This window comes from Cloeon dipterum, chromosome 2, assembly GCF_949628265.1.
Source record: "Cloeon dipterum chromosome 2, ieCloDipt1.1, whole genome shotgun sequence".
Taxonomy (NCBI): domain Eukaryota; kingdom Metazoa; phylum Arthropoda; class Insecta; order Ephemeroptera; family Baetidae; genus Cloeon; species Cloeon dipterum.
In genome coordinates, this window is record NC_088787.1 from 19,910,015 (window position 1) to 19,937,648 (window position 27,634).

At 38.8% G+C, this 27,634-nt stretch overlaps 1 protein-coding gene across 7 annotated transcripts; it reads left to right on the forward strand.

Moving 5' to 3' along the window:
* The first annotated feature begins 268 nt into the window (after positions 1-268).
* On the forward strand, positions 269-27,563 carry Nhe2 (Na[+]/H[+] hydrogen exchanger 2). 7 transcript variants are annotated; one of them, XM_065477558.1, is made up of 20 exons: positions 269-433; positions 1,912-2,213; positions 17,179-17,445; positions 17,782-17,978; positions 18,439-18,511; positions 18,662-18,845; positions 19,036-19,253; positions 19,607-19,809; positions 19,875-19,964; positions 20,443-20,639; positions 20,705-20,857; positions 21,569-21,704; positions 21,856-21,996; positions 22,105-22,171; positions 22,482-22,613; positions 22,859-23,065; positions 23,340-23,414; positions 24,155-24,319; positions 24,757-25,002; positions 25,737-27,563. In XM_065477558.1, exons 2-20 carry the CDS (start codon positions 1,943-1,945, stop codon positions 25,841-25,843), a joined length of 3,129 nt encoding a protein of 1,042 aa, XP_065333630.1. In that variant the 5' UTR covers positions 269-433; positions 1,912-1,942; the 3' UTR covers positions 25,844-27,563. The 7 variants fall into 7 exon arrangements, with proteins under 7 accessions (XP_065333630.1, XP_065333632.1, XP_065333633.1 ...); XM_065477560.1 differs by having other exon boundaries at positions 21,575-21,704; XM_065477561.1 differs by having other exon boundaries at positions 20,705-20,791.
* Positions 27,564-27,634: the final 71 nt, after the last annotated feature.

The window sequence follows — 27,634 nt, forward strand, 5'->3', positions numbered from 1 at the left end:
ACCTAGAACATCAAATTCTTTCTTTAAACAAATTTTGTATTTCTTTCCAATCTGAATAACAATTATTGAAGAAAAAATAAATCTTTTTTTTTTTGTTTGGGATGATTGATGTGTGCCGTGAACGCGGCGCGGCCGGCAAGCAGAGAATGCAGAGATTTCGGCGGCGCCGCGCTAGATGGCAACGGCGGCGAGCGCACTGAAAAGGCTAACGGGAATCGCGGCAGAGGCGGCCGGGTTATCGAGCGAGAGCGGAACATCTGGCTGCGGCTCATTCACTCCGCTCGACGCTCGACGTCGACGTTGGACTGGCCTGGCACTCGCCGAGCGACCGCTGTGACGTGCGCACCTCAGCCACCGGCACGCGCGGCAATGACCTGCCTGCACTGAGAACAAAGCCCCGACCTGCGCCACCTTCCGGCCTTGCCCGATTCATGTGAGTGCTCCTGCGAGCCGAGACCCGACTGCCCCCGGCCCGCCCCCGCCGCCTCCTCCGCGGCCCCTTCTCGGCCGATGCCGACGATTATTGATTTGTTTGCCGCTGCCGCCTCCCCGTGCTCCCGGCTTATTATGATCGTGTTCCGTGCGTGTTATTTCCACACTTTTCGCGACGTGGCTCCTTTTTACTACTTTTGGTCCACACTAGGATATATTTTTTGTTTGGTCTACCGCGCATATTGGCTGCTCTCTGCACTAGTTTTTTTTTTTGGTGACTGATGAAAACGAGAGAGAACCTTTCCGCGTGTGATTCATATTTTCACGTTGACAGCTCAAAAAAGAGGCGTGACAATGTTATAATTTTACTTTCACGGGCAAGTTTGTCTAAAAATTCCCAAAATTTTGTTCCTCTTGTTTCTCTCTGTCTAATTTGAGACCTAAACAATATTTTATTTTGCTTTTTGCACTTAAATTTAAATTTAGAATTAATTTGCTGCCTATTATTACACAGGATGTGTAGTTTTTGTCCCTTTTGTTCCTAATAATGGCTCATAAAAATAATCACAAAGAGAGGTTCTTCTCGAGAAAAATAAGTTATGCGACTGAAAACCAAGCTCTCCCCTGAAGAAGAAAAATGAAGCTTTCTCATTTTTCTCAATTTATTTTCGTAAACTATATTTTGCTTTTTTAAATCTCATTTACATTTGCCGTTTTTCAAATTAGGATAATTTTCCTATCCAATATCACGAAAAATTGGCTTGTTGTAAGTTTAATCTGTACACTGATAGCGAGAAAGTTTCTATAATAAAAGATCATACAACTACAGGATCTCTGGCCTATAATCTCATTATTTAAAAAATTATTTTGTGATCAAAAGGCTTATGACTTGGAGCTGTCTAAAAATTTATTTCAAAAACATGGATAGTTCTGTTTGTTATTCAACAGATCTAAAATTAACGCTTTTACTGAAAATCTGATAAAAAATATGCTGCACTGAACATTTTCGCTAACACTTAAAAACATGAAAGCAAAAAAATTGCGTCTTACGTGAAGTTAAGATGGTCTTAGACGGTATTCAGTCACCTTTCAGAAAGCTTTGACGGTTTTAAGTATGGTTAAAATAGCTTTAAATTGCATTGATGGTCCCACAACGGTTGGAAATTCACAAAAAATTAACCAATCGTCTTAATATTACAGCCCTACATTACTTATTAAAAGTTTTGAATTGATTTCAAAACTGCGTTAAAAAAATATCCAAAAATCCTCATCAAAACAATAATATCAATTTATTTTCGTGAATCTCTAAAATATTCTGTTTTCTAATGGGAAATAACAGTTTTTCGTCGACGCGACTAATCTCCCATTATTTTTAATTAGCAACTTTGGTGTACATATCTAATTTAGTATTTAATCCATCCCTTCCAAATTTATTTTTTCAGTTCACTTTGCTGATTGAGGCTGAATTTTGTTTCCCAGGCACTGCATCCGCGTCCGTACGCGCTGAGCGATGCGCGGCGCCGCGCTGGCGGTGTTGGCGCTGGCGGCCGTTGTGGCCGTCGGCGCCGCAAACAACGTGCCGCACCTGACGCAAAACCTGGCGTCGCAACGCGGCTACGAACTGGTCGAGGACCAGTCGGCCTCCAGCACCGAGGAGCCTGCCGGCGGCAACCACAAGAAGGACCACGACCGCTACCCCGTGTTCAGCGTCGAGTTCGCCAGGGTCGAGACGCCCTTCATCATCGGCCTCTGGATCTTCTGCGCCAGCCTCGCTAAAATCGGTGAGTGCACCACTGCGGTTTCCTGCCTGCCAGGGCCATTTAGTGTTTATTTACAGTCGTTTTCAGCGAGTCTTTGTCAAAAGCTGGTCTGTGTGGAATGCGAAAATTATTTATTAGGACAGAACAGTTGAAAAGGAGAAAAAGGAAAGCTAAAAGATTGTGAAATCTAATTTTGCTCTTAGGAAAGTATACTTAAATTACGATAATTTTATTTCATTGTAAAATTACCTTTATTAGTACTAGGGTTGCGAATTATATGAATCAATTGTATTCAAAAGAAGCAACAAAAACCATTTTTTCTGCAGCTCTAAAATATTACCCAAGTTAAAAAAGTTAAACTGAATTTAAAAAAACGGTAAGCCTGAGGAAACAATTCAATATTTAAAATTATATATCCCGGTTTTGCCCAGTCGTTTAGTTGAATTGAGATAAAACATGGATATAGGGTCGAAAACTGGAGAAAATATCCACAAAAATAGTTTCTTTTAGTAGTGCGAATGTTTGAACCACTAAATCACAGATAAATTTAAGATTTTAGACTGCTTTTGTCAATTCCTTGAATATTTTAGCAGCTTTTGAACGGATTTTAGAAAGTTCAACATTTTTTACAGCCTTGAATTTTCTTGGCTCACGTTTTCACAAAATAAATTAAATGCACCAAAAAGTCCGCTCTTTGTTCACGATAAGAAAGAATCATTGAAATTCACGCCGTAGTTGCAATGAAAGGGTGAGCGTGATACATCCATACGTGTGGATGAAGTTTTCATTTGCGGCAGTCAATTTGAAGTCGGTTTGCTTATGAACCCGATTTGGCAAAAGCAACACAAAATTCTCGAGCATTTTTGTTTATACCTGTGGCCTTTTAAGCGCTCTTCTAGTTGTCCTCATCCGAAAGATTTTTATAATATTAAAATTAGAATAGCAAATAATAAGAAATCTCCAGTCTTGAAGCCACTTGAATAAAGTCCTTTCTTGGAAAACAAAGCACTTGAACAAATCTGTTAAAAAACACAAGACAAAGAACCACATTCGCTCTCATGTGATCTAACTAGTTGTTTCTCAAGAGCATCTCATTTTTACCTCGTGAGCTATTATCAGTGGAAAAGAGCCCAATAATCGCTATCGTGGGAAAACCACACAGGTGTCGTCGGCCGTGCGATTAGAGTCACGAGTGCGTGTGCCTCCATTCATGCAAAGCAAACAAATCTCGATGCTCATCGACAAAAAATATACTGCAATTATGGACACGACGAGCGTCGCTGCTTGAATTCGAAAAGGCGTCGCTGCACACCGCACACACGCGCTCTCGGAAGAGCTCCCAGTGTCATGAGAGTTATTATAAATATATATTCGGCTGGCGGGCGCAGACACGCGGCTGGACGCGCCGAGTGACGTTGCAGGCTGCTCACTATTTTTGGACGCGCCGCACGCATTCCTCGTATTTATAATTTGGACAAAAATTAAGCATAAGCTGTGTGCGCGCAGCTTTGCAAAAATAATAACTATCTACTCAGTCATGCGGGTTAGTGTCTGTGTCATGCTGGCCTGCTGACGGGATTGTTTAATGAGGACATTTTGGCAGCGTAAAATGACACTGCTCATCTCCTGCTGGGCTTTAATTTTCTAACTTGGCATGGAGAAACTCGGTTCGGAGATGAGCGGTGTTGCTAAACAGTGGTCTTTTCTGCAGTTAAGTGAAAATAATTTAGTGAAAAATCGCACCACCTTTGGTGATTGATTTAAAGCCGAAATTAAAAATATATTTGGATTGTTGGTATAGTTAGTTAAATTGTTCAAAGTAACAATATATGTTCTATAATGTGAAACAAAATCTAAAGAGAACTTTGCTATTTTTAAAATTCTTTTTTCAAGTAAGGAGACAGTGCTCATAAATTTAAAAGCGTGCTAACTTTGAAGCAACTTTAAAAAAAATTACAACGCTACCTGCTTCAATTATGGTTTTAACTGAATCCTTATATGTCGTGATTATTGTATGCATTGCCCACAAGGATTTTTCTGTTTTTTGCAGTATCAATCCTATGACCTTGGGTCAATGTCAAGAGACTTTAAAGAGCTGCTTGCAAAAGCCAAGAATAGTTTAAATGAAAAAAATCAAGTGAAAAAATAAATTGCAATCTGTGCGAGCAATCTCTTAAAAAAATAACCCTAAATGACTCTAAAGTTATAGTGATTGAGCTATGTATTTAGATAATTATGATTAAAAACAAGCACCTGCTTCACGGAGATGCACGTCGTTTGACGTGGAAAACAATATGCAAAACACGTTTAAAAAGCAATCAAGAGGGCTGATATCACACAACTCGAGACTTTCATGAGAGATTAATCGCTTCAGCAGTGAGTGACACGAGATCAAATTGGCGAGTCATATGATGCTGTGTCGTGTGAGTGATACGGCTCGCCTCGTGTCCCTTTCTTTGAGTAAGCGCGCAATTAGCTCCCGCGTCAGCACTTCCTCAAACTCTTTTTCTCACTTAACTCGCTCGTTCACCGTCGAGTTGTGTGTCGGGAGCACAGGCAAAAAGCACCCGTTGTTTTTATTCAATAAAACGAATCAAGGTTGAGCGTACGAGGCGCGTTGGAGGCGTGCACTTTGCTTTGCCGCATGCTTTTTAATAACTGTTCCGCCTTTCCAATCCTGCTTAACTTTGCTTTTCAATTTGTTTCTTCCGATATCGGTTTTCCCGTGCAGCTATTTTTAATATTGAGGCGCGAAAAATACAAGGAAGTAATTGGAAGGCGGAAATTCAAGAATCTATATTTATAAATTAACAATATTTGAAGAGGCGACCTCGGTCAAGATTTTGCGTCTAAAAGGAAGATATCCCTCAGCAACCACCACAGTAATTAAACAGATCTTGACGAGAATATTTAGGAATTTAAAAAAATGAAATTTAAAATTATTGAATGAATTGCTTAGATCTGCGCGGATTAGTGAAATTTTGAGAGGGAAATTTAATTATAACTATTTAATATTCCCCACTAAACATTTCACTATAAGCTATCCATCTAAAATGGACTCACTCATAGCTGAGTCATTCGTTAATTTTATTTTTTTTTGTATTTTTCTGTTCACACGGTATGATTATAAAAATAATGTCAAGCTATGTAAATCAGTATTGCTGCTTGGTCTGAATTTAGAGTGTGATGAGCTGAAAAAATTTCGCCTTTGTTCAAAATTCCAATTAATTTTATTTATTTATTTGGAAAAATATATATATTTATATTTTACACAGCTTTCAAAGGCAAAATTAGATTCTGTGGTAACGTTTGGAAGCTGACAGGTGAGTCAAGTCCCAATCCAAGCCAAGAATACCCGTGTTGCTGCTGCTGATTTCCGGCGTGCGAAATTTACTATGCAATTCTCGTTCGTTTTGTCGCCAATTCCGACTTCAAAGGTGAGTGCGACGCTCATTTGCGTTCGAGCTGACGTGACGACAGACCGTATTCTGTCAATTACGACGACCCCTTTGTGCGGTGAATCACCTTTTAAAAAACGTCGACGACTGGTTTTAGAAAAAATGCATAGTGCGTTGTCAATATTTGACGAGGGCAATGATGTGAGCTCGAGGTTTATCTTTACAGCCGACTTGCCCCGTATTTGCGCCATGTCGCGGGATTAAAATATGCACGCAAACAAACGGAGATCGAGAGAGCCGGCGGCGGTTATTGCTGGCGATGCGGGAAATGCGCGGATTAGACGGCAAAATCAGGCTAATGCTTTTCCACCAGATTGAAGCTATTGGTGATAAAATAGACGTAAACAAAATTGCGCAAACTCCCTCTTGTTGCACGTGCATGACTTCTCTGGAAGAGATTAATCAAATCTCGTTAGTAAATATTCATTTTACACTCTGACCGAAATTTATTTCTTTGTTGACAACACGCAATTAGAACGTTTTCAAAGCAAAATTTAAAGGTTTAGTATTTATGTTTTTTCTGTACATTCCCTTAAAATTGGGTTGGTTTTTTCAATTTTTTTTTAATCTACAAGTCAATATTTTAAATTAAATACATAAAATATCCTAATATCAAACCCATTCTGATAAATATTTCCGCAAATTTCTATGACTTTTGATCTAGTGGTAAAGCTCCTGAAAGAGATTTTGAGTATTTAAACGAGATTTTACATAAAATATCCTCGTGGTGCAAGTCGATTGGCAGCCTTAGAAGTTCAAAGTTTGATCGTGGGGCACACTGCGGGGGACGAAAGTCTCGCCATGTAGTGTGGGATGCCGGTTTGCATATTAATTATTCGCGAACAACAAGCGGCTCGCTACAAAAGCTAATGAACCTCCAAAAGGGCCATAAATTATACATTTTCAACCATGAAATTGAGTCACCATGCGTGATTTATCAGCAGCAAGTAATCGTAAATGTATAAAACCGTAGTTGCGTGCATGTTGTACTCTTTAAAAATTTATTCCTCTGCGCAAACAGTGAATGAAACGGTCATTTGTTTTGCATTTCTATGGAGACATAAACGGTGCAACACGAATTGCAGATTGCAATTTGAAGGGAAAACGATTGTTGCACTCAGGCGTATTGAGCAACGGAATGACTTTGCATCTAATTCTTATAATAAATGCTTTCACTTTTGCTTTAATGTCATGAAAAATATGTATATTTAGAGTTAATGACGTGCATTTTAAAATGCGCTCAACGTAAAAATTATTACATTATTTTGGCGCAAATGTTTGTCATGACAGTTTAATGAAACTTACTTTCTCCCCTTCCTGTTTGATAAGAGATGAATATTTTATCAAAGGAACAGTTCCCGTTATTTATGGTTTGCAAGATCAAACTGCCATAGAGTTTGGCTTCCTATAAACTTAGAACATATTTGGAATGTGCTCAGCGAGACAAATCGAATGATGTGCGATTGCCATAATTTTACAAATGATCAGGATTTTTCCAGCAGGATAGTGTTTCGGGGAAATCGCGTGAAGAAATGTAACGAATTGAAGCAGATTTTTAATTTTGTTTTCTTATACAATTTTCATACAATGAAGTTTAATTTTGGCTAATTAATTTTGTTTCGGGGTGACAAAACTTTCTGGTAAACACAAGGAAATTTTTCCAACGGATTTTCGGGAAATGGCGGAAATTTTATCCACGATTTATCAATTTTAGAAACTTGTATACAAATTATATTGAATTAATTTTTTTTATTAAATTTCTCTGATTCGTGCGGAGTCATTTTGTGATATTTAATTTCATCAAAAATTTAATATTATCATATCACAGATTTTAAAAATGTTCCCTAGTAGTATTTTTATCTCGAATAAAAAGTGACATTTCACGTCAAAAATACTGTCGGTGACTGCCTTAAATTGCGGCCAATTTTGTGCCTTGAGCGCCGACGTTCCTTCCGCTGCACACTATTAACACAAACACATATATACGCGTTAGTTTTCGTGCTTCCTCTCTGCGGCCACTGGCATCGCGTGTGCACTTCAACGCTTTTTTAATTCGCAGGCGGATTGCTTTTTCAGCTTGGTTGACGTCCTTGCGTCGTTGCCTGTCAAACCTACTAAAAATGATAATGGGAAAACAGCACAATAGCAGTCGATTAAGCCGCCAGCGCCGACATAAAACTCTCTGCACTCCCAGCTAATGAACAACAGGGCCTGCCCGCGAAAAATCCCGCTCCCCGCGGGCTTCGAGGTCGCGGGTGCTCTGAATCTGAACATCCCTGCTAAACTTCAAGTTGAACGTCGGGGATCAATTTACGTGACTAATTACATACAGCTAAAAATTATTTTATGTAACACGATTTCTTGAAATTGGACCCCAGTTATTTTGACTCATTAAAGCATTCATTATAAATATTTCTCGTTGTATTGTTATATTCTAGATTCAAATATCAATTAATAATAACAATAGATTACCTCTGAAAAGATGTGCATCAATCATGTTCGTATTAATACATCTGTATCAGTAACTCAGTGGCTAAATCGTACATCGCCGCTTATTAAATTTATTTCATGAAATAAAAGCTTATACAGATTAATATTTGTTTTAATCATTTCAAAAATAAAATTAAATTGCATTTTGTATATTTATTTAAAACTAAAATAGCAGTAATTAATACAAAACAATTGTAAAGTAGAAAATCTAAGTTGTAAAATAAAAACATTTTAATATTATTATTAATATAGGATAATTATTTTAAATTTTTAATTAAAATGTTTAAGTCATCATCATTTTTAACTTTCAAATTATACAATATTATTGAGCGTCTTGAATTTAATTAAACGTAACACCGTAAACATATTGTAGAATTTAGGGCGCTTACGAGTGAAAATATTTTTAAGGCATGTTGCAATGCGTTCGTATATAAGGGGAAATCCCCTTATAAGTCTGAAAGTTGCGTCGGAATTGTTTCTAAGACATTATTTTACTTGTTATTACCTCAGCAAGCACCATTCGCAAACCGGTTGCACGGAGATGAGTAACAACTAGATCTCATCAAGTAAAATGATGGTGCTTGAAAGTGAAAGGCTGTGCTGTTTTTGTACCCCTTTGGCTCATTGTCAGTCACGAGAAGAAGATTCCCGTTCAGAAGTGCGTACAGGCTGGAACGATCTGAAGGTCGCGAGAGTTGCGCAGTGCACTTTTGCTTATCTCGCACACACTCCAGATTCCATTCTACTCGGCCAGTAAACATTGTTAATGCCGAATCATAGGCTTTTTAAGCGAGCACGATAACCGATTTTGATGGAAATCATTCAAGCGGCCAATTTGAGTTCTTATGCAATGAGCTGAAAAAGAATCAAATGCAACTTTGTGTTTCCAAACATACGAAAAAACTTCATAAATTAGCTTGAATAGCTCAAATTAATTTTTTTTAAATTCAGTATACTCAAGTTTAGAAACAAGGGAAGAGGGAGGCTGAAGCAAACAGATAAACTAGTAGCTAGAAATATATATATATATATATATATATATATATATATATATATATATATATATATATATATATTGTTGTACACCTTTGGTGTTTAATAAAGATCTCATCTCATTAATTAGCTTTGTCTACGTATTTTATATAACATCCTCAAAATAGTTTTTAATGAGTAAAGACACAATCGACCTGTGAATGCGTCTCTCCAAACAAAATTCCGCTTGACGTAGCCGTGGTGCGTGCGTCGTGTTTGCGGGGCTTACAATTGGATGCGTGTATTTGAGAAGAGCTATGTAAGCGCGGGGATGTTTATTCGCCGCTGTGCGGTCCAAACACCGTATTTCGCAACACACACACACAGACAAACTTCGTAGGAGCTAAATTGGCTAAAGCATAACTAGAAAAGTTTCAGCTGAACCAGATTCAACTGCTCGCTTTCGCTCACTGTAAAATGAATTGCCATGTTTCAACACCCTTCAGCTTTTGTAATCTTTTTCATATTTAAATAAACATGCTGTTTTTATTTTGAAATACGGTATGTTGGGTAGTAATTTAGAGTGAGGTTTGGAAAGTATACAAGTCTTTGAAGAAGCATTCTTAGTAAAACATTTTTGCTATTGAAATTAAAGCAGGAGGGTTGAAAGGGGTAGGTAGCACCCCCTAAACCACTCAGCTGGTCAAGAGATGTCGAGACGAGTCTAATGGTAGGCAGTGTCTGATAGTTAGAACCCGAAATTTGGAGTGGACAAAGTTAACAAAAAGTGAAAAAAAATGAAAATATTGTGTTTTTCTTTAAAACGATATCTCAAACCACTCAGAACATTTCACACAAGTTCCCACATGCCACGGGGCAACTTAAAGGCTCAACTTTGAAAATTCCAAAAGCTTGATCTCATTTTCAAAATTTGTATCATAAACTAAAATTAACATACCTAGGACTTAAAATTTGGTAATAGTTAGATCGGATTTGGCAAGAGGAATCGAAATTATATTTTGTGTTTGAAATTTGGAGATGAGGTACTTGAGGTGTTAAAATTTATTAAAATTATTTTTTCCAAAATTATCCCGTTCAACCCGTACAATTTCATAATTCGTCATAAGATTTTTATGACGCAATCTGCTGGTAACGACCGATTTCTAGTGTAGATTTCGTTGAGTTTGCGTGACCTTCTTATGCCAATTTTGTCCTCCGACTCGTGACATGCCGTCATACCAATACCAAAATTCAAATGCAGTCTTTTACCAAATTGGTGAGTTTGCTCAGTGCCAAAATAATTAAAATTCCACACCCTTGATTAATAAATTTTATTCTCAGACAAATTATTCCAAGAATTAAATAAACCACTCACAGACCGTTGATGTTTAGTAAAACACACCGTTTCCTGCTAAATTTTTAAAACTGGACAGAATAACAGCTTACCTAGCAAGGAAGGCGTAATTTAAGTATGGATTAAATTCAATAAAAAAATTAAAAGCCAAGAAAGTGAGCGCCCCCGGTCATTGCTTGGAAAAAACTGACCATTTCCCTTGAATGCACCTCGTGTGGAATTTTTCCTCTCTGCTCTGAGCACGAAGCACAAGAAACCCCTGGGAACGGTGGCAACTTTCCTTCCCCAATCGAGGAAATTTCCTCTTGCTCATCTCGTGGGCGGGGTTGGCAGTCGGCTGGAAATCGGAGCCGGCCCTGATGAACGCGCCCAGTCAGAACTGGGACGAAATAAACGAGTTTTGCAACAAAGCCGCGTTGCTGGCGGCGTCAACGAATCGATTCGGTCCCGCGCGGCCGGCAACCCTTTTGGGTCGCGGCAATCGCGTCTAATTGCCCGCGAGTGAGCACCCTGAGAAGGGAAACAAAACACGTACTTTGTCACCAGCGCCGACTGTGCGCACGATTTCTTGCTGGGCCGCTGCCGCCGCTGCTGCAACGCTATGATCCACTTTTGCATCTTGGCACAGAGTGCATGTGTGTGTGTATGCTAAGTTATTGATGTGCCCGCTACCACGAGTACATGCAGCTCTTATATAGGTCATACTCGCGGCAGAGGAGCCAGTCAATATACCTCTCTCGCACCACCCCCTCCCACCCACCCACTCTCTGTTCACGTGCAACTTCCAGGTCCCATCGATATTTAATTTTTCATGTCATTTGATCTTATTTCCCAAAATGTGTCTCAGATTTTCATGTCAACCTTCGTATATCAAACCCTCCACAAAAGAAACATAAAATATAAGAAAAAAATCGTCTTTCTCAGCAATTTCAATTGAACAAAAATCATAAACTAGAAATGCTCACAAAAACGTTATTTAATTTTCAGAACTTATGTTTCCTAATTTAGGAGGTGATTGTCTCCAGCAAGAGGTTGTAAAAAACCGACGAAGTATTGCAGCTGGTAATCAGGATTCGCCAATTTTCAGTGCGCCAAAATTGACTACTTAAAAAAAGCTTTAAAATGGGAATTTTCCGCATTTTAGCTGAATTTGGCATCTAAAAGGTACATATATTGCATCAAACAAGAGAGATATTATGACAAATTCTATTAAATATGTTAATAATTAATTTTGTGAAATAATTTACTGTACATATTTTCTGCTTTTTAATCTGCCCAACTTTAAGTTTCGATCTACTATACAAACATTCTACTATACTATCATTTGGATAAACGCGCAAAATGAAAGAATATATTTTTTGCAACGCAGAAGTTTTTTTTCGGAAAATGCGGGTTTTTCTAACCCTGCTGAATTTAAAGTATAAAACTATAAGGTTTTTAAGCAATGATCAAATTTCAGAATTTGGACTCTTACTTTAAAATTTACAATATTATGTTTGATGTATTTTAATTTTGACCCGATTTTAAGACAGTGGTGGAAGTTAATGAAATTTAAAGCAAAAAATATAGGACATATTCAGCTTTAAATTTGCTCGAGAAATCTCGGATTTCAACAGTTTACGACCGCGTCCTCAAGGCAAAAATAGTCATAATTTGACACCTTGTCCTGTTCCGGACATTTCCAAATGACATTAATTAGAAATTTAATTAGTACGCGGCCATAAAGATGGAAAGTATCTGAATTACGCCTGTGCTGCATTTGGGGCTGAAATAATATAGCTTTTCCTTTTGTTTGTCCCGTATGACCTGAATATTTGAAGAGCTTTGTTCGAATCACCGCAGCTAATCGGATTTAATCAGCACAATCAATCAGCAGACCGCTTTTTATGTTTGTGACAAGCACACGTTGAACATTGTGATAGTTGGAACGGGTTTCGAAACGATCGCTTTTCGGTGCGAATTGGTTGACAAATTGTGAAAACTTAACTGGCATTCCAAACGGTAATTAGGCAACAGATCAGCAACCGTTGGACCCGGAAAATAACAATTTCACGTGTTAAGAATGAAGGGCAGACCTATTTTAAATTGTGAAAACTTAACAAAAAAATATTAATTATTTACAAACAGATCCCAGTGTTTTTATTAAACACAAATATTACGCGTTTATTGTGACACTTGATAAATATTGAATAATTATGATTTTATTTAATATATATTTGATAATTTAATGTTTCGATCATTGATATCAATCCATTTTTTTCGCAATGCTACGTTATGATATGATAAGTCATGAGTTTAAGTAATTAAGAATATTTATCGGATCGGTCAAAAATTAAAATAAGTCAAAAATCAGATTGTCCGCAATAATGTTGTTATTTGTTAACCATGACTGATAAAAGAATCTTTTTCTCTACTGACAAGTCTGTTATGTAACAAGTATTCACTCATGTAATTTCATCCTGGAAAGGTGTATTAACTTTAGACCCGCAGAAAGTGCTCGACCTCTGAGTCAGAGCAAGCGTCTAAGCGAGCTGCTCCTAGGCCAACATTTCTATCGATCAGACTCGGTGGGCGAGTGTACTATCATGCAATTCGCCCGCCACGTTTTCGTTTCCTCCCGCGAAAATTTGCGCCTTCACAATTTGTTAGGACGAGCTGGTTGGTAAATTGAAGCGATGCCGCTTTACAATTGAACTGTTTTTCAACCACCAATCACTGATTGTGAGCATTGACACGCGGAGTTGACCCCGAAATAAAGTCTGCGCGCTCACGTAACCATAATGCCTACCACAGTTCAATCAGGTTATTGAGAAAGTGTCTCGGCCGATCGATCGCGGCGACAATTGCCTGAAGCTATGAATTAATTTTTAATTCCAAAGATGAGCAGTTGGGTTCCTACGTATGATGATACCAGACGACTAATTTGTAATTCTAATGAAAACAAAAATTAGAAACGGATAATTTTGGAAATTAAATAAATTACGCTGATTTTAATTAGGATGGGGGCTACAAGTAAATTTTATTTGATATGAAAAAAATAATTTCCACGTTTCCGTGCGTAGATCTATCATTGTTTCAGCCCCGCAGACCTAATGCATAGTTTACCTTCAAAATAAAAAATACACATTAAGTTTGTGCAGAAAATAATTTAGCCACTTGGAAAATTTTATTATTTTTATCTTTTAACTTGATCTTCACCCACCTTAGTGTCCCATTTATTTTTATTTGACAAAGTTTGAACCTGCAAATCACAAATTTTGTAATTTAAAATCAGCAAAGAGTGTAAAGGTTGCATTCACGCTTAACGGAACGTTATAATTATTAAGATTTTGAAGCAAAGAAAGGCCGTTCCTTGTGCTTTGTGCTGCATAGCGAGTGTCCTCTTTGCGGCATCGACCTGCTTAGCATGCAAAGAGTCACCCGCAGGCACTTTTTATTTCTCAAATCCTCTTTCCTCGTTCTGCAGAACACGAACCAAGCCATCGGGAATCGCGGGAAAAATCGAGCTTCATTTTTCTAGGGGCCCTGGTGCTTTCAGTTTCTCTTGGTGCCGAGCAGGAAAAAGTTGCCGCGGCTCTTGATGACAAGTTGAACGACCGCACTGTGGGAAACGCGTTGTGACTGCTGATGGCAACAATCGTCGTGCTTCTGAGATTTGAGCGAGCTCAGCGCCTGACAGGAAAATTGCTCCTTTTGACGCAGTTTATGTCGAGATTGCTACCAATGCTATGATTCAATACAAAACAGTAATTTTATTAAAAACACTTCATCATGATCCCAGTAAAAACCAGTTTTGACAACGAGGAAAAATCTGCTTTTTAATTCATCAAATTCGGTTCATCTTGGAGATAAAAGCGATCGAAAGAACTTGCTGCGAAATCTTAGAAAAGAGGCACTCAAGAGAAAATCAGCAAACACTATTGACAGTAAACATGTCAAGTGTTGTCTGCTGCTGATAGCAAAGAGCGAAAGGAGTTTGAAATGGAAAAAAACGCAACACTTCTCTGATAGCATAGGTCAGGAATTTTTCTCTTAGTTCGCAGATAACAGCTTCGTGCAAAATTGAAAGTTCGTTAGACATCAAAACATTTATAGTTGAATCAAATCAGATAAAAACTTCAAATTGCTGAGCTGAGCTGAGCAATATTCAACTGAATTAAATAAAACTATCTTTCCAAGGTTGACATGTGCAATATGATATGGTTGCCATGGATATTATATTTATTTTAAAAGAGCTTCTTTAGTGCCTTCTGCGAAGCAACTGTGCAAATGTTTAACGAAACATTTCACAAACATCATGTACAACTCTGTCAAACAGGAAAAACATCTGTGCAAATAAAAGAAAAAAATTCAGTTGCGTTATTTGAAAACAAACGTTAATTATGAAAGGCATTGGGTGGTAATTTTAAGTGAGTTTTGATTAATTTTAAAATATTTTTAAGTCCTTGAGGAAGCATGCCTGGCAGTACATATTTGCAGCACCAAAATTGCAGCTGGAAGGTTGAAAGGGGTGGGGGTATGCACCCCCCCTAAACCCTTCAGCTTGTCAAAAGAGGTTGATACAAGGTTAACGGTGTGTAGTCAATTCTGAAGATTAGAACACGAGATTTGGAGTTAGAAATACTTGCAAAACACAAAAAAGCAAAAATATCCTGTTTTTCCGAGTTTTGAAGTGAAATTTCTCGAAATCAAAGCAGAATACCACTCTGAATTTTTCAGTCATATCATGGGACAACGTTTAAGCACAGTTTAGAGTAATTCCAAAATCCAGAGCTCTTTACAAAAATTTTAATTAAAAATTACAAATATAGTTGATTTAAAAAAAAATTCCACACACATCAAACTCCAAAATTGATATAAAATACTTAACAATACGGTTATGGTTTTTACAGCACAATTTTAATTTAACCTTTTCAAGCAAATCTTTTAAACTAAACAAATTGACAGCTCCCTCAGCAGGGAATAATGAATTAAGTTTCATTATTTTAATATGATTTGAAAGTGCTTAAATTACCGCATTTCTCTCGTGCCGGCAGATAAACAAATAACCATGAAGGACTGCAGGCCAGTCACAACAAATGAGCTATTCACGCGAGTTTGCGTGTGTCGGCATCGGCACCCGCCGTGCACATTCCGATGACAAAATGTACAAATGCACCGTCCAGCCGCTCGCGCACGGAACACGTCCGAGCAGCGACAGTATTATTGTTGCTGAATGGCCGCGCGAATCTGGGTCACCTTCGTGCAATGCGCAAACTTGCATGCTCGGCGGCGTGTGCAAATAATATTTCTGACTATGCGGCGGCAAAGGACACACAAAAGTTTGCAATCGCCTCCGTCCGTTTCTATTTCGGTGCGATTTTTGTCTGATTCAATTAAATACAAACGACACTCGCTGACCTACTTTTTGCCGCTTCCATACTAAATTAATTGGGTGCGCTTGCCAATCTCAAATACGGTGATTTTTTTATGTTTGTGGCCAAAATGTGTAAATTGATTGCTGTGCGGAATGATCAGTGCAATAATTATTTGCCAACTTCTCTCTCATCTGTCTAAATTGACTTTTTATGATATGATTCACCGTTTTATTTTATTATATCATGTATCTAGTCCACAGCTTCTGTTATAAATAACATTTTTATAGAATTTTATATATAATGAGTTGGTGCTAGCCAACTTAATATATTCATTCGCACCAAAGCGGCATGCGGAGCTTGTGCTGTTTCGTAGAAGCGAGACGACGACCTTATTACCCATTCTGCGGCGGATACAGACACGCTTAACCAGTTGCATACACACCAATCTGCAGGCGTTTCGCCAAATCTCGCTGCTATATTCTCATGTAATATGAACGTTGTTAAGCCAGAAGTTAACTTTTGTTCCTGGGGTGGACGGACGCCCCTTTTTGCTCCGCTGTTTGTCCTGCTAATCGATTTTTCACAACCCTCAAAGCAAGAAGTAGTAGTGTTGCTCTTGAAAGCTGCTCTCTGCACGTTGTATTTTCTTGGCAAGGCCGCGAGACTCGAGACACACGTCTCAACAGTCGTACTGTGGCCCCCACAAATCGCAAGGACGTATCTGCACGCAAAATAATGCGTGAAAATATACATATTTTTCCTTGCTAAAAGTCGATTATGTAAATTAAATAAATTACAATTGGCGAATTGGGGTGGATAAATACTGCATAAACGATTTATTAAGGACATATATTAATTAAAAAAAATGATCGTCGACGAACCAAGCGTTGAGCTATTTAATTTGTTGAGCAAGATTGATGCAGATAGATAAACAACGACTTACTAAAAATGGCACCCTGAAAATATTCGCTGTAGTAGAAGAGGTTTTTTAAATTCGAATTTACGTTTTTTGTAATCATATTTGACTACATGCTCAAAGAAAATATTAATTTTATTTTTCCCTTAGAAATTTAAAAAAAATCACAAGTCAGTTTTTCTCGCTGTAAAGAGTAAAATTAATTATATTTGAAACTTCAAAAATGAAAAATAAAACTAGAAGTGAATTTCATTCTTAAAATTGATTTTACAATGGCTACTCCCATCGTCGCTTTTACAATTTTTCGATTTTGTACTCTTCTACGCTCCTTGTTGTTCGCCTATCAGAGTAGCAATTGAATAATCAATTTTATTAATTAATATTTCTGTCCCAAAGAATTTCTTAAAAAATGACCACCTTCTGTTTTGTGTCTGTACAGGTTTTCACATGACACCGAAGCTGTCCAAGATGTTCCCGGAGTCGTGCTTGCTGATTGTGGTCGGTGTGGTGATCGGCGTGTTACTGTTCCACACGTCGTCGGGCGTGCAAGTGTCGCCCCTCACGCCGGACACCTTCTTCCTCTACCTGCTGCCGCCGATCATCCTAGACGCCGGCTATTTCATGCCCAACAGACTGTTTTTCGACCACCTGGGCACCATCCTCCTCTTTGCTGTGGTCGGCACAATTTTCAACGCCATCGCAATAGGTAAGCTTCAAAATTTAAAAAAATCCTCAAACGACTACTTCTTAAATTATTAAAAAAAAAAAAAAAAAAAATGGGGAGAGAGCCAATTTTAATTTTAGCAGCAAGTAAGATAAATTTACTTACATGGCTGCGAGATAATTCCACGTGCGAACAACAGACATTTTCGGTCCCTCCTACGCAACACACACTCGAATTTATAACCTTTCGCAACGGGGTTGAAATTGGAGGCTCTCCATTTAGCCTCGCACGCGCGTGTCCTAAATCGCGGCCCCGCATGTATCGCCTGCCCTTTGAGCCAAATTTTGCGCGCCAATCGATGAACGTTTCCATTTGCAGGAACATCGCTGTGGGCGGTCGGCCAAAGCGGGCTTTTCGAGTTTGACACGCCGATACTGGACATGATGCTGTTCGGTTCACTCGTTTCGGCCGTCGATCCAGTTGCAGTGCTTGCCGTTTTCGAGGAGATCCACGTCAACGAGATTTTGTACATCGTCGTCTTCGGCGAATCACTGCTCAACGACGCAGTCACTGTGGTTAGCGAATCATTCCGTCATTTTTAAATAATTGATATCATGTGAGCAAGAAAAATATGCGAGGAATATTTTTAAGCGAAACCGTTTAGCAAAACTTGCTATTAGTCGCTCAATTGTATTATCATCCAAAGTTTACTTTCCACTTTGTGCTACATTTAGAATGATTTATTTATTTCGTTAAATAAATTTGATGCAATCAGCATTAAATCAATCTCTATATAAGTTTTGAAATATTCTATAGGGGCTTTGCCAATTTTATGATGAGATGAATTGTAATAACTAACCGTTATGGGCCTAATTAAACGTTTAACTTCAAACTTTTCGTAGTTTAACGGCATTTAATTTATTGCTAATCAGCAAAAAATTCCTAACATAGAAAATTGCTTGCAAGAAATGTTTAACTTGAAATATATAATTAAACAGCCATTTTTTTAAATAACTTAATTTTTACTGTACACAGGTTTTGTATCACATGTTCGAAGCGTATAGTGAGATGGGCCCGGCAAACATTCTGCCCGTCGATGTAGCATCAGGTGAGTGCTAAAGTTTCTTTTTCAAAATTCAGTTATGCAAAAATCAATATGATTGTGTTTTTCTCCATTGGCTCAATCCAAAAATACTTTATATTCAACCACATCCTCATGCTTGTTTACTGTGTTTTATCGTTTCATTGACCGTTTCAGGCATAGCGTCGTTCTTTGTGGTGGCGCTGGGCGGAACTGTGATAGGGGTAATCTGGGGTTTCCTAACTGGATTTGTGACGCGATTCACGCACCAAGTCAGGGTGATCGAGCCCATATTTATTTTCGTCATGGCCTACCTCGCCTATCTGAACGCAGAGATCTTCCACATGTCCGGCATTTTAGCGTGAGTGTGAAATTAAATTTATTTTTTAGAGATTTCAGTAATTTAATTTTAAAATTTATTAATTTACTGTTTTAATTTATTGAAAAGATAAATTCTTCTTGCAAGTCCTGACAATAATTGACAGTCTTAAATTTTCTTTCCTCTTTGAAACCCTGTGTGGTTCTAATTATTTTGGCTTTGTGCGTGGCAGCATCACGTTCTGCGGCATCACGATGAAGAACTATGTGGAGGCCAACATTTCTCACAAGTCGCACACGACCGTCAAGTACGCGATGAAGATGCTGAGCTCGTCGTGCGAAACGGTTATTTTCATGTTCCTCGGAGTGGCCACGGTCAACAACGCGCACTCGTGGAACACGTGGTTCGTCCTGCTCACCGTGCTCTTCTGCACAGTCTACAGATTCATCGGTGACTATTTTCGCTCCTCTTACGGCACTCCAACTGCCGGATAACAAAAAATATTGTCACTTTTCCAAACAGAAATAGATCCGTCTGCTTGCTTAACTCTTATTCCGCCGTATGTCGAGATCGATAGCGCATTTTCATCAACGTGAGAGATGTTTTCTATAAATAGTAGCCAAGGGCGACTCTCTAATTCACTATTACATAACAGTTTTTTCATGACTTTAAATCCAATTCGAGTTAATAAGCACGTCAGATAAAATTTTGTATTTATTACTTTAAAACGATTGGTGACAGTTTTCGTTAACTAAGAATCATGCCGTCGATCGATTTGTATGCTCATTGATTATGTGTCGCAGGGGTGATGATTTTGGCCTCGCTCGCCAACAAGTTCCGGCTGCACCAGCTGAACGGGGTCGAGAAGTTTGTGATGTCTTACGGAGGTCTGCGAGGTGCGGTCGCCTTCGCCCTCGTGCTACTAATCGACAAAAAAATCGTGAACCTGCAGCCTCATTTCGTGACCACCACCATCGCCGTGATTTACTTCACCGTCTTCTTCCAAGTGAGTGCGCGCTCTGATTGTCTTTGAAACACCGTTGTGATCCGTTTTTTCCGTCCAACCCCAAGGGCATCACTATAAAGCCGCTCGTGAGAATATTGAACGTCAAGAGGGCGGAGAAGAGGAAGCCCACGATGAACGAGAGAATACATGAAAAGGTACATTTTCATTCTCAAATCAGTCCTTTTTTAAATGTTCAAAAAATAGGATTACATAACCCAATAAAATTAGAGGAGCCAGCTTTTGTCAAGTTATTAAATAAAGTTAGATAATCAATCCAAAGATGAAGCTTCCGCTGGAAACCAAAAGTGAAAAGGAGCAAACTTCACTTGTTTTTTAAAATCTTTACCATAAAAACGAAATTATATATTTTAATATTTAATTTTTAGGGGTTGTTTAGTTTGTAAGTTAATTTTTAGTAATTTTTACTAACAAAATAAATAAACAAATAAGTTACTGTTAACTTTGATATTACAGAACATTGATTACATCCTTTTCTCAGTATATGTAGTCATTTATACAAACTAAATGAATGATTCATAGTATAAGCAAGTATAAAAATTAATAAAGGTCACAAAACATTTTTTCTGTCTTTCACAGTGTATTTTAGTGCTTATTGATTTTTTACGCTTTTAGCTGATGGATCACATCATGGCGGGACTGGAAGATGTTCTCGGCCGACACGGCAACTACCACGTCAGGGACAGATTCAAGCGATTTGACACCAAATACATCAGGCCATGGCTCATCAGGGACAATAAAGGTGCTGAACCCAAAATCCTCGAGACCTACAGCAAGCTCACCATGAAGGAAGCGATGGAATATATGCGCAGGTACGATTTATTTTTTTAATCTGAAATTTTTGAGACGAAAGTGACTCTGTTGGTTTTGGTTTCAGGAACGCGAGCACGATTGCCGCCTTCCCCGGGACGGAGAGCATGTCGACGCTGTTCCGCAACTGCACGCAGACAAACATGGATGCGAGGTGGGGTAGTGGCGTCAGAAGGGCGCAAAATGACGACCCATTATTTGCCGCTTTGGCGCAAGACAGGTATTTGTAAGGCCAAGCAGAAAAGGAGTCTTTGCGGTGCCCAATAGATTGCGTGTGTGTGTGTCTCGCCGACCGCCGGTGAGAGAATTTTCCCAATTTAGGGTATAAAGGCTCCTTTTGAAGTAGGCCAACTCTTTGGATCTACATTGTACTATATGATTTTTTCTCCTCACTGAGCTTGATCGATACTCCACAATATTCGAAAGAGCTTCCTATCTAGCTTAGAGGACCATTTTTGCCATACAATTCGCACTTGCATGCTTTATATAATAGAACACATATTTATCGACGCCCTCACTATTTTGCCTCTACCACTCTTGAGCAGCATGAATAGTTTAATTAGACTCGATGTTTTCAATCGCAAAATCTGACCTGCTAATTCCAATAGTAAGCAATAAAATTCAGCTACAATTGGAATGTCAAAATTCTGAGAGTGATAATAATTAGAGGAGGTTCCTCTGAATTAAATAGAGAAGCTGACATTGGCCTAGTACTACTTTGGTAAAATCGGCGTTTCTTACAAAATTAACGTCTACAACTACCTGTCTTGTATAACTCGTTCATTCATTTAAATTAAAACCATTGAATCCAATTTGCAGCTGAGCCCAAATGCTTTCTGCGCAACTTCTTTCACATTTCTCTGTGTCTTTCATAGAATTTCGACTTCCAATCAAGACTGGCCAACATCTGAACTGATCTCCAAAAATTTAGTTTCAGTTTCACGCAGCTCGACTCCAGTGTGCAGAATCTGGATATGCAGGAGCTAGAGTACAACCCGAGCAAGAAGGATTTGACCGACGCCAAAATCCACCACTTGCTCTCCGAAGAGCTGTGCAAGCCCAGGAGGGTGAGCTAATTTTATTTGTTCTAAATTCACTCTCTAAACATAAGCGTAATTGTTCAGAGGCTCGAACCACCTGTAGTAAGCGTTTTTTATTCTCACCTATTTCAACGTTTTTATTATAAACTGAGAATGAGTGTAATTTGCGTTGTTGCAGCACCGGCGCCTGAGTTACAGCAGACACGCGGTCAACGATCGCGACCTGTCGACACAGGAAGTTAACTACAAAATGCACATGAACATGAGGCACATAATTAGCGGAAAGCACCATCACAAGAGATCAAAGAAGCTGAACAAGGTGAGTGAAATCGATGCAACCGGCTTCTCTCTCGAGTGTCGCCGGTTGCATAACGCCGCTAATGGCGGGCGTTTTTTTCGGCTTGATGCTCATTACTGCCTCTTTCAGGAGGGTAAACCCCACGTCAGCTTTCCGGGTATCACCCAGAACGGATCTGTGAAGCAGTTCACGCACGGTAAAGAAAAGTCAATTTTTTTTAAATTTTATTTTATTTTTATTATTTTTATAAGTTTTAAAGGAGATTAACATTCGATTCCTGATGGTTAAATTTAGTTTAAGAAGCCTAATCACTTGGTCGGAAATTCGGCTCGACGTTTTTAAAATCGGCAGAAACGTAAAAACCGTTACTTTAGCGGTTTTTGGCCTGAAACCTATCAAAAAGTGCCACATGAACGCCGGTACCTTCAGGAATCGATTGTCTCTGTAAAAAATGGAATTTCAGTGCTCCTTTTAATCCCATTAATGATTTGGAATCAAATCCGCAGACTATATAAATGAAATGTTGGAGGAGTCTGACTCAAATGACGTGGACGAAGCCAGGCCGAGCACTTCTGGATTGAATGACGGCCCAGAGGGTGGCATCGTCTTCACAGCTAAAAGCACACCAACAAACACTGGTGAGCGAGCAAACATGCACTGCTTTTGTTGCACAGTGGGGTTGATTTTGTTTTGGGGAGACCTTGAGTAAACAAAAAATAGACACGATAACGGCTTTGACAGATACACACACGAGTTGCATGCGGAGAAAAATAATTTTTAACAATCCTGTTATTAATCTATGGTTTGTTTTATTGTGGTTCTCTGCTAAAATGTCTGGTGGCGGATGGATAATAACCTGAGATTTAACTGTGTGTGTGCGAAGGGCCTGTCTCCAATTCCAACTTGCTGACGGTGCATCCAGGTCAAACGCATCAGCAGCCACGCCCCAATTGGCACCTTCCTCTGAAACAAACCACCCTTTCCTCCTGCTCCTCCGCCCCCGGAGTCGTCTCCCCCCACCCCAACCATAACGATCAGCCAACCGTAGCTGAAGCCTCCTTACCCTGGCGAAGGTCCCAACATATCACTGGTACAATTATTTCTTTCAGTGTTTTTTACATTCTTTCACAGCGTACTCTTAGTCTTTATCTCTCTCTCTCTCTCTCTCTCTCTCTCTCTCTCTCTCTCTCTCTCTCTCATTCGTATCTCTGGTGCACGAGTCACACAAACATGCATGCCGATCGATCGATTTGGTCACCCCTCATCAGTTTCGAGTGTACAAACACCATCTCTATCTCTAGTTAGACACTGGAGCCCTGGACCATGCCTTGTTTCTAATCTCTGCTGTGTCGAATTCGATCTAGACGAAGCAGTGGTGCACACCGAGGACCCGCACCCCAAGGATCCCGGCAAACGGTCCAGCCGCGCCGACTCAGAAGGTATATTTTACCTCTAGCCAGCATGTGACGGATATTTAAATCAGCTTTAAGACGCGCACCCTCTGACAAATAAGAGCAGAGCGTCGCATGTTAAATTATGTTTCATTCATCAGTCAGCACCCAGGGCAGCTGCAATAATTTCTCCGCTCGAGCCAACTGCGATTTCCCTCTCAGCATGCAATTTTTAGCTCCTTTAGAAAAATTAAATTATTAAATAAATTAACAAAAGAGTGAAATCTCAGTCTTGAGCAAGAACGCGAATCTCTTTTTCTCTATACTTTTTCTGCTGTATTATTCGTGCTGTTCGGTGGCACGAAAGAAATTCTATCATCGATCTCCGCAGCTTGCCTTCCATTTTTTCGCATGACTTAAATTATTTTTTGTTACACATTTTTTATTATTTTGGCCCCTCATTGTACGATGAACGTGAATTGTTATACAGTTTATTATATATACACTTTCTCTTTGAATAAAAACTTTTTATTTCTCAAAACCCCGCCTCTTCGGTGCTTTGAATTTCTTTTTTATTAACTGCTGCCGGCATGTTTTTCCACTTTATCTTCTCAAGAGTATTGTATTAACATAGCTTTTTTTCTCACGTAATGCATTCCCGTAGACTCAGATGGTAAGCATACAAATTTAGCTCAGATCTATATAATGTATCAGACAGTAAAGTTGAATTGCGAACATAATAAAATGCAAATATTCACCGACTTGACGAGAATAAAATGCATCTGCAGAGGAGGCAGTGCACGTGACTCCGACCGCCACGGAAACAGTCCTTCCCTGGAAGAGAGACGATGAGGCTGAGCAATGCACTTTCCCACTCAAGCAGCAAGAATTCCCCGGGTGGTGCAGCAATAAAGAGTACCTAGCATATAATTCTCCGTCATCCACATTCCTAGGTAGGTCACCGAGAGGAAAATCAATTGAAAGAGAGCAAGCACACGCACAGGCGAAAATATGGGAGGGAATGAATAAAAGATTATTATATAAGAGCAGAGCTTGTTGTCGGGGAGGCCGCTGCGAGTGTCACCGGCGCCTAGGCAACTGGCTCGACACAGCTGCAGCGCCGGTTGCATAATTTTTTTGCTAGTTAAAATGGCTTCTCTGATTTTGTCACTGCAATTTTTAGATTGAATTGAAATGATTTAAATCTTTGAAAATTCCGATTGAAATAAATTTAATCTGGTCTAAATGTTTGCTGGAAAATCAAAATCCAAAACTGAATTAGAATTGTGACTCAAAAACTTAACTATTATGTGTAATAAATAATAAATAAAAAAATTAACTAGTTAACATGTAGAAAAATCTCGAGTTATTGAGTGCTTTGGGTCTTCAGGTGGACTTGACCAGCCGAAGGTGGCCTCTGTGATCGGCCTGTTCCGGCGAGAGAGCACAGTCGACCAGGAGATGGCGCGCGCTGACGCTGCCATCCTCGTGATCGAGGAGTGCCCTGCGAGTCCGGTGCCCTCAGTGGTGGTCTGCGGCACACCTCCGGCGCCGCCAAAGAGGCCCAGCTCGGCTCGCAGGGGCTCCCTGCTCGAGCTCGGCGCCTCCGTCGACCCCATTCCCGAGGAGGAGGCTGGTGCGTACCCCGCAAAAATCGATAATTGAAATTATTAATAAATAGATGATTGAATTGAGGATAATGAATGAAGAAAGAATAAATAATGATGGATGAAAATGAGAAGATTCATAAATCACACAAATTAAAAAATTGATTTAGTAAATAATAACGTACACTTATATTAGTTATAATAGTTCAAGTGTATTTTTAATTATTAGCAGGCTTTTTTTTTAATTTTCATTGCTACTGTTTTAAGGAGTTTTTTTAAATTTAAACGAATGAAGTTTTCTAATCAATTTTTACCGGAAGGAACCGTCGGGTTCCAAATCAAGGTGTTTTTTTGTTCTGAACGCCTGAAGGTCAGAAAAGGAGGATGGCCGCTGTCAGGGCATTCTAGTTGGTTCGGCTGGCGCCTTCTCATTAAGTTTGATATGGTTAATGTCCTTTTTAATTTATTTCCTGTGTGTAAAACCATGTTTTAAGGATCGATAGGATGAAATAGAAAAATATTATGTATGATCCTTTTAAGCTACTACTTTAGAATAAAACTTTTTTGCTCCAAGCTAAAACCCTGACAGCAGCTGTTTGCGCATTAAAAAAGGAGAAATAATCTCTTCCAGACGCAAGAAAGGACAAATTAATAAACGATTTTTAGCGCATATTAATTTTGAGCAGATGGACATGTACGTCTTTTGTCTTTCGCTTTTACTTGCCTTGGTTGGAAAAAAATCTTTGTGCTACTCTGTCAACAGGCACCCCTGAAAGCAGTGCAAACAAATCGCCGCCGTGGGCACAAAGACGGAGGAGAAAGCAGGGGGCCTGCTCCAGTTCTTATGAAGACTTTAGAAGCAACGTTTAGAAGACCGCAAGCGACAAAAATGAGAATCCAAAAAGAAAGAGTATTTTAGCTTCCGTTTTTTAAACAGCACCGAGATTCTAAACAATTGCGAGAGAAAAGCAGTTAGCCTAGGACCTTTTAAATCTGACCTATCGCGAGAGCGATGTTGCAAAACTAACTTTTATTGCCGCCTTAATAGAGAAACAATATTCGTAAATATTCACGGGCCTATAGGACTAGCGGTTAAATGCATTACCCCACACTTGGCTTTGCCCTATAATTATTATTGTTAAAAAATGTGTAACATAAATAAAGAACTGCTGCTTTTGTTGTTAAAAAAACGTAACTCACAAAAAACGTGTTTAAAAAAACGTACTCTAGGGCAATTTGCAGGCAAAATAAATTGCTAAGTTAATGCTCAAACGAAAAAGGGTTTAAAGTGCAACTAAATCGCTAGTGTGGTCGCTGATCGGCCAAAGCAAGACGAGACGAGGGTGCTGGTGCAGAAAAGTCGATGCATTTCAATTACTATAGATGACTTTAAAGTGTACAAATCGTCGGTATATTGTTACATAATTATTATATTCTACTTAAATGACGAACGAACAGGGCCCCGCGGCACGTGGAAACTAGCTGGCGACGAGAGAGAAATATAAACGTGATAAACAAAATTTTCTTTTCCATAAGATGCAAACTCGGTTGTTTAAACTTAGTCTTGCGCTATCCAGATACTTGTGATTGTGCTAATATAAAAATTCAGATTTGGTGCTACTTTTAGAGAGCTAAATCAGGCAAGGAAAGCAGTACTGATGACAAAAAATTAATCAATAGTTGAAGCAAAATTTCTATTTCAAAAAGCTGCCACTATTCGATTTTTTAAAGAATTGCTTTTTATAGTCAATAGCCAATTATAAGTACCTACTTTTATGATTTAGTTTAATTTAAAAAAAAACCTCTAGTGGTGGCTTCATAAACTTAATTAGCCCATATACCATAATATTTTCTCTGTCAACGGCTCTCTGAACTTCAGTTGCCAGTTTATTTATAAGTAGTTCGAACAGTGTGAAATAGAAATGTTTATGAATTAAATTCTCTCTATGTAGAAATGAACTTTGTATCGTGTATACATTTTAAGTTGTGACTTTGCATTTTAGACGGTAATTTAAGGCAAAAACTGCTGCAGTGAAAAAGTATTTTCAAATTGTACAGGGCTGTGTAATTCGAATAAATAAGGTGTATTAATTGTATAATTACAACACGGATCGATCGCATGACATGAAAAACCCTCCACGACCGTTTTAAAACTCGTACTAACAGTAAGACGCGACTCACTTCACCCACGATATCGACCGATTCATCACACGCTGAGAGCTTTTTCGGGCAGTACATATATTCAAATTATTAAATTATGTATCCATGAGCGCAAATATGAAACGGGAGACGTGCTGTCTTGTTGGCTGTAATGTGAAACTATTGCTTCAACGCATGCAATTTAAAAGTTAAAACCAACTGACATAAACACACACGTACACAATAAAGCAATGTTAAAACACACACAACACGTACTTTTGGGGCATTTCGCCGTTTGCACGGAGGGTTGTCGCAGGGGAAGCCAAATCGAGAAGGGTTGACGGAGGGAAAAATACACACAAGCGATGATAAATGTCTATTGTTGAAATTTTTGTGCTCCCATCGAGAGGAAAATAAATAATTTATTTTATCTCGGAATTATTCACAAAAACTGAATTTTTAATTCCGTATTTACCCAACCGTCGTAAGCAGATTTTTATTGAAAATGAAACTCTCTTACCA

What these genes read in the sequence shown, in the direction of transcription:
- Nhe2 (XM_065477558.1), top strand. Translation starts at nt 1,943, where the DNA reads ATGCGCGGCGCCGCGCTGGCGGTGTTGGCGCTGGCGGCCGTTGTGGCC. An exon ending in GCCCGTCGATGTAGCATCAG is followed by an intron (nt 18,512 to 18,661) that starts GTGAGTGCTAAA and finishes TGACCGTTTCAG; the next exon opens with GCATAGCGTCGTTCTTTGTG. An exon ending in ACTTCACCGTCTTCTTCCAA is followed by an intron (nt 19,810 to 19,874) that starts GTGAGTGCGCGC and finishes TCCAACCCCAAG; the next exon opens with GGCATCACTATAAAGCCGCT.